Source organism: Tachypleus tridentatus, chromosome 8 (genome assembly GCF_004210375.1).
Source record: "Tachypleus tridentatus isolate NWPU-2018 chromosome 8, ASM421037v1, whole genome shotgun sequence".
Classification (NCBI taxonomy): Eukaryota; Metazoa; Arthropoda; class Merostomata; order Xiphosura; family Limulidae; genus Tachypleus; species Tachypleus tridentatus.
In genome coordinates, this window is record NC_134832.1 from 9,482,717 (window position 1) to 9,497,833 (window position 15,117).

At 37.1% G+C, this 15,117-nt stretch overlaps 1 protein-coding gene across 1 annotated transcript in view; it reads left to right on the top strand.

The window, feature by feature from the left end:
• Positions 1 to 15,117, top strand: part of LOC143258504 (uncharacterized) — a 134,599-nt gene that overhangs the window by 14,772 nt on the left and 104,710 nt on the right. Inside the window, 1 exon segment of the mRNA XM_076517559.1 lies at positions 14,357 to 14,431. Coding sequence (XP_076373674.1) covers positions 14,357 to 14,431 — 75 coding nt within the window.

Sequence of the window (15,117 nt, forward strand, 5' to 3'; positions counted from 1 at the left end):
TTTGCAGGAACGAGCTTGGCGACATCGCAGCTAAATTTTTCTGCCCTAGCACTATCACTACTGTGCCTGTTCCATACATGGACTATGGTCCTGTATTCAAGGTTCGACTCCATGCCAGTTGGTAGTCGACTTGGAGTGAGCAATGTAAAAACAAGCTTTTCCAAATAAAACCCTCTATTTGACTCTGGCCACCTTGCTTCCATAAGGATTATAAAGAGGAAGTTGTTCTAACTAAATTACTCATTGGTAAGAGTTTTTTAACTCATCACTTTCTTTTATCTAGGACTGATGGACCAGTGTGTTGTTTGTGTCACATTCCACTCACAATAAGCCACATTTTACTGTCTTGCCGCCATTGTGACTCTCAACAACAGCACCATTTTAAACATATTCCGTCCCAAGGTTTATCTGTAATGTTAGGTAGTGTTATTGGTGATGGTGTCACTGTCCACCTTGGAAATGTTTTTAGTTTTTTAAAGGCCATTAATCTTTTAAATGCTATTTAAGATTTTTAATTTATGCATTAGACCTTTTTTAATATGGTTCCCTTTTAAGAATCAATGTACATCTAGTTTGATTTGAAATAAGAAAATGGCTGTAACATCAAATAATTCAAAACCAGGACTGGAAAGGCCAACTGCAGGTGACTAATGTTGCTGTTTGAAATACCCCTTGGTCATCCTAGCAAGTTATAATTAAAATTTTGCTAAAAGTCTTTTAAAACTTTTATTACTTTCTAAAAATGGCCATAACATCAAATAACTTGGAACCAGGACTGGAAAAGCCAACTTCAGGTGACTGACAGTGGTTTTTGAACTTTTTTTGATAATTATAATTATGCTACAGGAAGTCCTTTACAATTTGTATTACTGTAGTTTTTTCTTATTGCTGTAGACTATATGTAAACATTGGTTTTATTGCTATTTATGTTGTTTTTTTTAACTTTTTGTTTTACCTTAATTTCCTTTTATGAATTTTACTTAATTTACTTTAATTTTAACTTTTTACTGGATGTTACCAGCAGATAGCCTAGCTGCTTTGTGCCATAAAACACCAAACCAACCAACCAATTTTTGATTGGACGTATTTTTGTTGTTGTTGGTATCTGATGCTAGCTAATCTGGTGAGGGATATAAGTACCATATTGGAAGTTATAATTTTCCTGTACTGAAAATGTATTTTCAATGGATACTTTCTTCTACTCACATTTCTCACTCTACCTCCTCTTTTCTTTGATGCTTATGTCTTCTGCCAGACTTCAAAGTAAAAATTTAAAAGTGTAGTAGAAGTCATGTTCATCATACAAGAATGTTGTACTACTGTTTATTAAAAGTTGTCATATGATGATTTGCAGGAGTGACATGTTGGAATATATTAATTATTACAAGGAGAGGAGTGTAAGACTTGTGGCATGCATAAAGAGAAAGTTTAAATATAGAGTGTAGCACTGAATGAGAATAGTTTATCTTGTAAGAGGCAGTAAGTACCAGTTGGAAATACATTTTCAGTATTGGAAAAGTATATCTTTTGAAGAGAGTTCTAATTATTAAACAAAGAAGAATTTATTCTGATACTGTATATTAGCTTCTCTCACACAACTCACTATTCTCATTTAGTGTTGTGTTTTTTATGTAAAACTTTGTGTGCATAACACAAGCCTTGAAGCTCACATTCATTTGGATTTGACTGATTCCAGTGCATCTCACATGCAAATTGTCATGCGATAGCCCTTCACCAGTAAGAGTGCAACATACTTTCCTGATGCATATGAATCCCTTTATTCAATTCTATCAAAGTATTTTCCAATATAGAACATATTTTAGTTTCTTTGGGATGGTAAAAAATAAAAGTGCAACATACTCTCCTGATGTATGTGACTCTCTCTATTCAAGTCTATCAGATTATCACTTCTTGTTTGGCAGTATGTGCGTTTAGTTTGCCCTCTCTCCAAGTGGGTTTTTTTTTTGTATCTATGTATTTTAATTTATCTCAACAAGTTTACTCTTTGTTATACTGTAGTGATATATGTAACTTGTTGAGTTGTTCCAAAGTGGATTTATTTTACGTTTCTAACTGGTCATGGAAGTTATTACTTCATTATAAATACTTTATTTACTTCTGCCAACACAGTTGTATGTGGTTATTCATTTTGCATTATGAATTGTATGTTACAACTTCACAAGTTGTATGTTTTACCAGAACATTTACACAAGCTTCAGGTAACAGTACTCTGTGGTTAGATGTTCATTGAGAGATTGACTGTCTATTGAGTTGATCTTTGTCGGGCCTCACGTCAATATGGAGACTCACACATTTTTATATACAGTTCTCTGACTTTAAAAAAATAAAACAATATACTGTTCTGGTTAGTAAATAATTTTATTTTTAATATTATTATTTGTAGTTCCTTTAAGTTTTATAACAAGTTTTGTTAAATTGATCAGTACACATAGTATAGTTTAGGTTAGAAGTTGAGCTTAGTTGTATTTTTTTTCTTATAATGCTGATGCCAGAGTCTTTTTTATTTGAGGATTATCTGTAATTCATTTTACTGTTACATCAATCATACATTTATCTATATTATTTTCCTTTCACACATCATGTCTTGTACTCACTTATTTTATAAATTAATATTTTTTCCATTTTCTTATTTATCTTTTATACCTTTTTATTTTAACTTGGTTTATGTGGAACCCTTGATCTGGGATCTGCATTAACTTGTTTTCCCAATATTTTACATATTTACTGTTCAGTTAAGATTGTTATTTTAAAGCCTTGTGATATCCTTTTTCCTGTATATTATGAGTAGGCTTAACACATGTCTGTTATTTTTGGTTTACCTGTGTAGTTCTTCTTGCAGGTTAATCACTAAGTTAAATATCTTGTTAGCTTAGGTTTAATGAGTGTCTGTTAATTTCAGTTTACCTGTGGTTATACTTACAGATTAACTATTCTGTTTTCTTACCATTCATTTTGTTTAGTTTGTGCTTCTTATGCTCATCCTTGTTTGTGTGGGGTCTCTGGGGGCTGGAGCTCACCCCACCTGCTTCCAGTATTGCTCACCTTTCTCCTATAATGATTGAACCCATTTTAGGTGGCCTGGGTTTTGTCAGTTTTCCTTCATCTTATCAAAATCTGTTTGGCCTATCTCAGTTTGTTAGACACTTTTAACATTATATTCCACCTCTCTTGATATTATTTGACAATGTTCTTTGTGTTTCTCTTTTGAGAGTAGATACTTGCAAGCCTTGCTCTATACAATATTTAATTCTTTTTGCCTTAACTTACCATTATTAGGCAGATTCTCTTTTTGAGTTTATGGCCTTAATATCTCTGTTATCATATTTATTTTCTCCCCTACCTAGTTTTTCAAATTGGCATTATCCTTTCCACTCTTCTACAGGTAATGTTTACCTTCCATTTCCTTTCTGATGTGTTCCACTAATATTTAGGGATTTTTGTAGGATACCTCCTCTGTTTTCCTACAGAGTTGAGGCATTTGTCACTTTAAGTTCTTTCCCTCCAGATGTGGATTCATTAATTTGGGTGGGATTCTGCTGTTTGTTTACCATTTATTGCTAATTGGGACTTTAGGTCAGATCTTTTTTCTTCACCTGTTCATTTTTTTGAAGTCCTTCCTGTACATTTAGCATCACATGGGGTATTTTTCAATGCTTTTTTTTTATTATTCTTTTGTTTCATTTTGAGATATTGTCATCATTATTCTTTCACAACTCTTGCACCTTTCTATCCTTCTTATGGGTTTTCTATATTTGTCTTCTATGCTTAATGCTGTTTGGTTTTCTGGATTGGTCAATCTTGTTTCAGTCACTTTTTGGGTCTTTCCCATTTTATTATGCAGTCTTTGATCACTTTTGAGTAGGCTGTTCTGCACTCCTAAGTCTTTTAGTAGCCTGGGGGAGAACTGCAGCCTGAGCCTCACTAGTCCCAGAAACCAATTTTGGTACTCTAGGAGATGTAACTAGCAGGTGGTCTGCTTGTTCTTTTCCAGTGAAGATGCTGAGAAGTTTTTCATCATAATAAACAACTGAGAGTGTCTGTGTGTTTGGTATGAACAATTGCTTCAGAGTTTTGAAAGTGTAGTGTCTTGACAACTTTTTATGTCACGAACATTGGATTGATAAACGATTAACTGCCAAATCCTAAGTACCGTGACCAAGATTCTTGGCAGTGGCAGTAAGCATAAGTGTCACTTTTTTCTGTCTGACAGCTTGGTTCTGTCTATAGTTGCAGCCAACTCGGGGTCTGTGATACTTTTCTTGCCCTCTTTTTAGCTGAGAAGAAGATACTTTTTGTATTATTCTTTTTCTCTCTGCAAAATCATAATCTATATTGTCTTTCTCATCTCTCTTTCAATCTTTTGTTGTTCTGCTTGTTGTCCCCTCGGTGTGGGTTCCTGTACATGGTGAGGGGACCTCCCAGGGAAGGTTCTGTTCTATCTGGTTACCTTCTCTGGGATCTAAACATCCACCCACGTGTTTGCTGTGCGTGGCGACCCGTGAAGGGGAGGAGAGGATCTAAGTGGTTGAGGGGTCCAACCCTAACACACCACTTTGGCCTCGAATTCCTGTAGACAGGCGGCCTTTGGGTGGCCCCCCTTGGGTCAATCGGCTGGTCCACTTGGGCTAGAGTCAACCAAGTACCGGTGTTGGAAGTTCTCAACGGGTGTTGTGGACATTGTGCCTGATAATGGTGTTTGGGTATAGTGCTCACGAAACCCTGGCGGTGCTGCATTGTCCTTGCGTGACTTTGTAGTGCATCCCCTTGTAGGGCTCCATGTTGGGTGGGGTCAGTGGATACCGAAATTTTTTCTTTTTCCTATGGATCCTCTAAAAAGTTTAAATAAAATTGTAAAAAAACAGTCAATGGGTAAGCGACCACGTCTTGAATACTCAGAACAGCAATCTTCAACATCAGTAACACACATACCTCATTTTCTTATATTACATTCTCTTTCAGAAAAACCTTTAGGGCAAATGTCCCCTTTTTTTATTCAAAAAGGACTAGAGGGATTTGCTGGCTCTCCAAAGTCAGTAAAGAAACTTCGATCTGGTGACATAATAGTTGAAACATCCACATCCCAACACAGTGAACTCCTCTTGAATTCAAAGGCAATTGGGGATATACCTATTGAGGTTACACCCCATGCTACCTTGAATTCTTCACGAGGAGTTATTGTTGAAAGGGATTTGAAGAACATTCCCAAGTCAGAGATTCTCGCTGGTCTCTCCACTCAAGGAGTTTCTGCAGTGAGGCGCATCTCCACTCGCAAAGATGGAGTTACACTGCCAACAAATACCCTCGTTTTAACATTTACTCCACCACGTGCACCTGCCACCATCAAGGCAGGTTATCTAATTTGCAGGGTACAGCCGTACATTCCAAACCCTCTCCGATATTTCCATTGTCAGAGGATTGGCCACTCAAAAATGTCATGTCGTGATTTCCTGACTTGCTCGTTGTGGTGGCAAGGACTACGATGCCTATGAGTGTGACACGGACCCACACTGTGTCAACTGAGATGGTTCCCACCCTTCCTACTTTCGTTCTTGCCCAAATTGGTTGGAGGAAAAAGAGGTGCAGCGTATGAAAACGACTCATAACATTAGTTATCCTGAGGCTTGGAAATTGCTGTCCACAACTCCATCTTGGACATATGCTGCTGCACTTCATTCCACAACTACAGTGGGAGTGCAGACAGATCTCTCTGTGCCTCCAAGAGAATCGTTTTCAAAACAAATGAAAACCCTTTTGACCTCCGTGGTTAAAAAGGTTGATGAATCGACTTCCACACCCATCTCTGTTCCTCCCATACCTTCCAACAAACCTCAAGATCCACGTCCTTCAGTTTCAAATACAGGCATTTTTTCTGATACATCTTTTTCTCCCACCACAAGAGACAAAACAATTATTCGTTTGCGTCCTCAGTCACTGGATTCCCCTTCCAATAACAAAAACCTGCCCACCCGACCCAGAGCAGGATCCATGGAGGTTGATAGACCTCCTCCGACTAAAGACAGTAAAGAAAAAAACGTGGCCGTAAACCGAAGGGTTCTCCAGCCACTTTACCTACCCGTTCTTAAAAATGGCCACCTTGATACAATGGAACTGTCGAGGTTTACTTTCTAATCTGGATGATATCAAAACGCTGATTGCTTCCTACCATCCTGTTTGTCTTTCTTTACAAGAAACATTTCTCAAAACTGCTGATACTGTCTCCATTCGGCACTTTTCTCTGTACAGAAATGACAGGTTGTGTGATGGTCGAGTACATGGAGGGGTGGCACTGTTGGTTGATCAACACGTGCCCACCCTATCTTTGTCACTCAACGCACCCTTGGAGACTGTAGCCATCCGTGTTTCCTTGGGTCATACCATCACTGTTTGTTCTCTCTACCTGTTCCCTGGAGAGACATATGATCAATCAGACCTTGATGCTCTCATTGAACAGTTGCTGTCTCCCTTTCTACTCCTGGGGGACTTTAATGGACATCATCCCCTCTGGGGAAGTGCTATTATTGATGGGAGGGGCCGATCTGTAGAGCAAATACTCTCTGATCACAATCTTTCTCTTTTCAATACTGGTTCTTCCACTTATTTTCATGCACCTAGTCAGTCCTTTACTGCTATTGATCTCTCACTTTGCTCCCCTTCATTATTCTCCCATTTTTCATGGAGGGTTGACAGTAATTCACTAGGCAGTGATCATTTTCCAATCCTTTTGAGAGAGACTGGCCGTGGTCGATGCCACCCTACCCGTGTGCCCCGGTGGAAGCTGGATCAGGCAGACTGGTCCACTTTCACTTCTCTCGCAGAACTTTATCCTGCCATCGTAAATCAGCCTTCAATAGACGACTGTGTAGCAGCGGTAACTGAGTGTATTACACATGCAGCTGCTCAGTGTATTCCTAAAACCTCGACACGTTTTTTACGATATCCTCGTCCGTGGTGGAATCCTGCTTGCCACTTAGCACGGAAGGCTCAAAAGCGGGCCTGGGATACTTTTCGTAGATATCCTACACTTTCAAACCGGGTTGCTTTCCAACGGGCCCGTGCACACGCTAGGTGGGTAAGACGTCAAAGCCAGAAGGTATCTTGGATTAAGTTCTCAACCAGCATATCTTCTACCACCAGTTCCAAGATCATATGGGACAGGATTCAAAAGGTTAATGGGCACTACAATTCTGTCCCCCTCTTGATCTTACTCTCTGTTGGTCAGGAAGTGACTGATGTTCGGAACATCGCTAACACTCTAGGTGAAAGCTTTTGCCGGGTATCTAGCACTTCTGCTTGTTCCTCCACCTTCCTGGCCATCAAGACTCGGGCAGAGCGATCACCTCTTTCCTTTCGAACTGATTGTTTCTTTGACTATAATTGTCCCTTTACCCTGGTGGAACTAAAAATTGTCCTTCATCGGTCTGCCAGTACGTCTGTTGGACCTGATGATATTCATTATGACATGCTGCACCATCTATCTCCTGCTTCTTTTTGATGTCCTTCTGATTGTTTTCAACCGGATCTGGCAGGAGAATGTTTTTCCTGATGCCTGGCGACAGGCTATTATTTTACCTTTCTCTAAGCCAGGGAAAGATCCCAAGATTTCTTCAAACTACCATCCAATTGCTTTGATGAGCTGTCTCTGTAAGACATTAGAAAGGATGGTTAATGCTCGTCTTATTTGGTTCCTTGAATCAAACAACCTCCTCCCGCCCACCCAGTGTGGGTTCCGTCGACAGCACTCCACCACAGACCACCTAATTCATCTTGAAACATCTATCAGAGAAGCCTTTCTCAACCGCCAACATCTTGTATCAATATTCTTTGACATAGAGAAGGCTTACGACACAACATGGAGGTATGGCGTTTTGCGAGACCTCCATACATATGGGTTACGTGGCCATCTACCCATGTTTATTAAAAATTTTTTAATGGACAGGAGATTCCAAGTTCGTGTGGGTTCGACACTTTCCCGTTCTTTTGTACAGGAACTTGGAGTCCCTCAAGGCTGTGTATTGAGTGTTACACTCTTCAGTATAAAGGTAAATGCCATCATTGAACAACTCCCTCTCACTGTTGTGAATGGGCTGTATGTCGACGACTTTCACATCTCATGTCAGTCGTCAAACATGAGATATATTGAGCGGCAACTACAAACTGCCCTCAATTGTGTACGGAAGTGGACTCTGGCGAATGGCTTAAATTTCTCTCTCTCCAAAACTGTATGCATGCACTTTTGCTGTCGACGGGGGTATTCACCCTGATCCTGAACTTCATATCGGTGAAGTTTTGCTGCCAGTGGACCCGGAGACCAAGTTCTTGGGGCTTATCTTTGATCGTAAACTGACCTTTATACCACACTTAAAGCAGCTTCGGGTCAAATGCACAAGAGCACTGAACATCCTCCGTGTTCTCTCTTCTACCAGTTGGGGGGGGCAGATCGCTGTTCAGTGTTAAAGGTATATCGTGCTCTTATTAGAACGAAACTCGATTATGGATCAATGGTCTATGGCTCTGCCAGACCCTCGGCCTCAAAGATGCTGGACCCCATTCATCACCAAGGACTTCGACTCTGCACTGGGGCTATCCGTACCTCTCCATTTCAAAGTATATACATTGAATCTCATGAACCTTCTCTACACCTTCGCCGTTTCCAACTATCTTTACAATATACTTTGATACTTCATTCCTTACCAAAGCATCCCACCTGGAAATGTGTTTTCCTTCCTCGGTGGCAGTACTTTTTCAGAACAGACGATCTGTCATTGCTCCGTTTGGCCTTCACATCCGGGCGCAATTGGATGAATTGGGTCTGTCCTTGGATAACATTGCAGATTCCACAGGTTGGCCCATCCCACCATGGCTTATTACAGCCCCCAAATGTGACCTTTCTTTCAGTCACCTAAAAAAGGCAGATGCTCCAGATTGGCAGTAACGTCTTTTATTCAATGAATATCTTTCAAACAATCATTCAGTTCCCATTTATACAGATGGTTCCAAATCAGGTAATTCAGTGAGCTCTGCTATGGTTTGCTATGGGTCAGTTGTTGCGCGCACAGAATCCCTTCTACAGCTTCTGTGTTCACTGCTGAACTGTATGCCATATCTCTTGCCCTGGATCATATTGCACCTGAGCAGTACTCCAACTGCACTATTTATACTGATTCGCTTAGTTCTATACTTGCCTTGGAATCGCTACACGTTAGCTCACATCCTATTCTCGCTGATATTTGAAACCAACTGGCCCATTTCTCATTAGCAGCTACTTCAATCCCGTTTTTCTGGATACCAGGCCATGTTGGTATTCGAGGGAACGAGCTTGCAGACATGGCAGCTAAATATGTCTGCTTCAGCACCATCACTCCTCTGCCTATTCCGTACATGGACTATGGTGTTGTCTTCAAGGCTCGGCTCTGTGCCAGCTGGCAGTCCACTTGGAGTGAGTAACGTGACAACAAACTTTTTCAAATCAAACCCAAAATTGAACTTTGGCTATCTAGCTTCCATAAAGTTCAGAAGGAGGAAGTTGTTCTCACTAGGCTACGCATTGGTCACAGTTTTTTAACTCATCATTTTCTTTTATCTGGAACTGATGCACCAAAGTGTAGTTTGTGTAACACTCAAATCACTATCGGCCACGTTTTACTTTCTTGCCATCGTTACAATTCTCAACGACGGCAATATTTTAAACATATTTTTTCCCAGGGTCAGTCTGTAACATTGGACAGAGTTATTGGTGATGGTGACTCTGTCCACCTTGATAATGTTTTTAGTTTTTTAATGGCCATTAATCTTTTTAATCTCATTTAAGTGTTGCATATTTATTCATTACACCTTTTTAATTGTGGTTCCTTTTTTACAGTTTTAATCTCTCTCCTTCAATTTGACATTGGACAATGGCCAGAACATTAAATAACTCGACACCAGGACTGGATAGGCCAACTTCAGGTGACTAACGCTACTGTTTGAACTACTCGTTAGTCGTCCTGGCGAGTTGTTATTATACTTTTGCTGCATATCATTTCACACTTTTACTACTTAACTTTTTAATACTGGCCATATTGACTCATAACCCGGAACCAGGACTGGAAAGACCAACTTCAGGTGACTGACGGTGGTTTTTATACTTACCTGTTAGCCTTCCTGGCGGGTTATGATCATTACCATTCTGCTACTGGTAGTTCTTTACAACTTTGTTGACTGGATGTCAACATTGGTTTTTACGCCATTTTCTGTTTTAATTGCCGTTTTTCTTTTATCTTCAATTACTTTTACAAATTTTACTCCATTTACTTGACTTTTATCTTTTTACTGGACATTTGGGTACTCATTATTACGATTTTGCTGAGTGTCTTTTAAAACTTTTATTCTTTTACATTTTGATAATAGCTACTATGACACATAACCCGGAACCAGGACTGGAAAGGCCAACTTCAGGTGATTGACGGTGGTTCTTGAACTTACCTGTTAGTCTTCCTGGCAGGTTATGATCATTACCATTTTGCTAGAGTAAATATTTTACAACTTTGAAGACTGGATGTCACCATTGGTTTTTACACCATTTTCTGTTTTAATTGCTGTTTTGTTTTTACCTTCATTTACTTTTACAAATTTTACTCCATTTACTTGACTTTATCTTTTTACTGGACATTTGGCTACTCATTGTTACAATTTTGCTATGTATCTTTTAAAACTTCTATTCTTTTACATTTTGATACTGGTTGCTATGACACATAACCCGGAACCAGGACTGGAAAGACCAACTTCAGGTGACTGACAGTGGTTCTTTAACTTACATGTTAGTCTTCCTGGTGGGTTATGATCATTACCTTTTTGCTAGAGTAAATACCTTACATCTTCTTATACTCTGCCTTTTATCTTAACATTGTAGACTAGGTGTCAACATTGGTTTTATACTTTTTTGTTTTACCTTCATTTCCATCTATGTCTGTTACTACATTTATTTTTTTACATTTTTACCAAATGTCTGGCGCATATATCCTTGCTGCTTTGTGCCATAAAACACTAAATCAATCAATCAATCAATCTGCTTGTTGTCATTGCCTTAATTCACCATTCTTTCTTTTCTTTGCTCTTGATTTCATAGTATGTTGTCCACTAAGCCCATGCATCCCATACATACTTTTTCTTTCTGTGCAAGGAAAAATTATTTGTCCTCTGGTATTTTGATTGGTGCATAGGCATCTTGATGAGCAGTAACAAACAGGTCTTTGATATTCAAAAGGATTCTGGCCTTTTGAAACATTTCCACAACAGGTAGTTGTAGAAACATTCTGCAGAGTTTCATTCAACAAACAGATCATCTAGTTGATCAGTAAAATGTCCTTCATTGGCTCTTTGTTTGTCTAGTGGAATTTTTCTTTAGCTTTCTCTCCAGTTTTCAAAAAGTGTTTCAAGCTGTTTGGTAGCATGCTGTTCAGGTTGTAATGGAATTCCAGGTTTGTTCTAGAATTATGAAACTTCTGTTATGACAGCTGATGCACTTTCACAGATTGTTTTTTTTTCAAAGACTTGTAATTAGTAAACACATTAGTTGCTGCTGCCTATAGCATTTTTGGCAAAACATTATTGTTGGTAAAGTAGTTTTATTGGTTTTTATCAAACTTTATTCTGTAGCACAACTCACAATTTATATTCCATTTTGTTTTCTCAAATTCTGTTGAGTCTAGTCTGCTCAAGTATCAACTCTGTATGTATATATGTTTATCACAGGGCTTTCTAGAATAAGTTTATTATGCAATATTATATAATAAAATGAAACACTATAGAACAATAAGAATATTGTGGAATTCAATGGAATTTTCTAAAAATTAGAGGATAGCAAAGACTTTAAAGAACACTCTGGAAAATTCTAGATTGTGTTAAAATACCAAGTCATTAATTCTTCTGTATTGGAGAAACAAGCAGAAAAATGAAAACAAGACTGAAAGAACACATAAAAAACACCTTCACATGTTTTTGAACACTGCAAATGAAATAAACACAGCATAACCATAGAAAATACCCAAATGCTGAGTAGGGAAACAAACATAAACAAATGCAAAATCAAAAAGTCCTACTTATACAACAACTAAAACCAAAATTAAACCAATATAAAGGAACACCTAATTAATAACCTAACATCTAACTGAAGTGTCACCTACAATCCTGTATGTTTACACACTAATACTTTAGACATGCACAGTTATGTTCAGTTGCAAACTCTCTCTTTGTTAATATGTATATTACCTAAGAAGGTCAGAATGTTGTTCTCTGCTTTATTTTAATAATCATTTTAATACCCATACCAACCATTTTGAGATACATTTTTACAGTTCCCAACATACTTAGTCATACTGTCACATTACAATATATATGATTAATTTTTAACCATATGGTATAGCTTACATTTTAAGTTGTGTGTGTAAATAGTAAATGAACGTAAAGTATATTAAGCAGATATGCCGTTTTTATTTTAAACCTCTAGATTATTTAGCAACCTTTAAATTTTGATACGTATTGTTGAAATTTTGCTCAAATGTTCAACTTATTGAAACATCATTAGTGTGAGAGTATAGAAACTAAAAGTTGCAAAGTAAGAATCACCCTGTTATTGGTGTGGGTCAAAGTGTGCATGCCCCAACATTTTACACTCACATTCTAGATTTAATTAAACAACTTTATCATCAATTTATGTCATTAACCTTTGTTAAAATGTAGTTTATAAATCAAGTATCAGTTTGTAAAGAAATATTTAAATAAATTGTTAATCTACATTTACTAAGTTACCTATAATGCTGGCTTATTATACTGCCTTTTAATTATTCTTTATGTTGTGATTTGAAATCAACATTAACAATGTTACAGTTTTGGCCTGATCAACTGAGTCATATAATACAAGGGCAGAGAAAATAGCAGGTAAAACAATTTTACCAGAGTGATGACGAGAAAACCAACATGTAGAGAAAAATATATATGTAAAAACGGCTCGTTTGAGTTGAGAAAATGTTTATGTAGACCTTCGTTTCGACATTCTTCGGTCATTGTCAGGTTCACAAAGAAAGAAAGGGGTAACTAACTGATAGCTGACCACGTGTTTGAAGGGGGGTTGTGTAACTGAGTGTAGGAATGCAGAGGGCATGCTTAGATGTTTGATTATATTTATTAATAAAGGTGTTCCTTTGTATTGGTTTATTTTGGGCTTGAGTTGTTGTATAAGTAAGGCTTCTTTAATTTTGCATTTGTTTATGTTTGTTTCTTTGTTTAGTATTTGGGTGTTTTCTATGGTTATGTTGTGTTTACTTGACTCACAGTGTTTGAAAACATGTGAAGGTGACTTTGTATGTTCTTTGAATCTGGTTTCCATTTTTCTACTTGTTTCTCTAATATAGAAGTCGTGGCAGTTATCACATTGTATTTTATAAATAATGTTGGTGTGGTGTTTGTCAGTGTAGTTTTTACATAGTATAGACTTTAGTTTCATGCCTGGTTTTTGAATAAATTTGGTATTAACTGGAATGTCATATTGTTACTAGTTTTTGCCAAATGTTGGTTATTTTTCTGCTAATGTTGGGAATGTATGGTATGCAGCAGTATATGGTTTTGTGATTTTTGATTCATGGGATACATTTACTTTTGTTAGTTGATTTTGCTTTTTTGTCTAGGTGTGTGCATATGTTTTGTACAGTTTGTGGAGGAAACTTACTGATGTTGTGAAGTATTGTTTTATTGTGTCTAATTCATCGTTAATTTTATCTGGTGAACATAGTTTTATGGCTATGTTTATTTGGTTTCTTAATATGTTGAGTTTTTGTTTTGTTTCATGTTCTGAGTCCCAAGGAATGTATAGTCCAGTGGTCAGCTGTTGGTCAGTTACCTATTTTCTTTCTTTGTGAACTTGACGATGACCAAAGGTCAAAACGTTGTTCGCTCCTCTACATAAAAATTTTCTCAACCTAAACGAGCCATTTTTACATATATAATTTTACCAGAAGATTTTGTATTAATTTAAGAAGTTCTGTAAATGAAATATGGAACTGCAAGGTTCAAAAAGTTTTTATCTCAATGAAAATCACGTTTTACAGAATATAACTTAGAGTAAGTTCAGAGTCAATCTTTAGTAGAAGTATTTTATTAAAAATTCTGATTTTTTGTGTGTGTGTGTACAACATACTTGTAATTAAATACATTAGTAATTAAAAAATTTATAGTAAACATTATCTTTCTAGGCTTAATCTGATGAACTACCCTGTGCATGTAGTGTTTAAGTTTACCATTAAATAGGAATAAGTAAAAATATTTAACTTTCCTTTAATTACTTGAAAATTGTTTTCTACAGGGCAAAAACATAGATAGTTATGATGATGGATTACTTGAACTGGAACAGTCATCCATGTCTCAACCTATTTCAGAGGTAGGCCTGGCCTAGTTTAAGCATAGCTTAGGAAATCGTACAGGTAATGGTTCCAATTACCAGAAAGGATTCCTTATCAGTTGTATATTTATATATGTTAGGCTTGTAAATGATGCCATACAGTTGTAATTAAATAGTGCTACGTGCATTGTATAGGGCAAAATAGCTAAGTGAGTTTGCTATTTGTACTTGTAGTTGGGTGATTGTAAATTTGAGGCTAACTTTCATCATGCTCCTGAGCAAGACACTTAAACCCACTTGTTCCAGTCTGCCCAGTTGTATGGCAGATACTTAGCTGTTAGCTGGAGGTTAACCTGTTACCATTCTCATCTGCTTGTGCCATTGGAACCTGAATATGAAAGCACTATCATTATGTAGTTTGTAAAAATATGGCAACGATTTAAATTTTGAATATTTTAACATGCACTATATATTCCATCAAATATTTGACATTTTATGAAACGTTAAAACAAGTGCATCACAATTAAGTAGTTTGAATATTTTCATCTTGAAAAACATGAATGCCAAACATCTTAAAAACAATATTAATATGTATGAAGCATTTATATTATTTTATTTCCATAGCATAATAGAAAATTAAGATTTAATATTGTGCTTTAAGCTGATGTACTTGCATATACATAATTAATTAATAAAATGTTAATTTTATTTGAAACATTTAATTA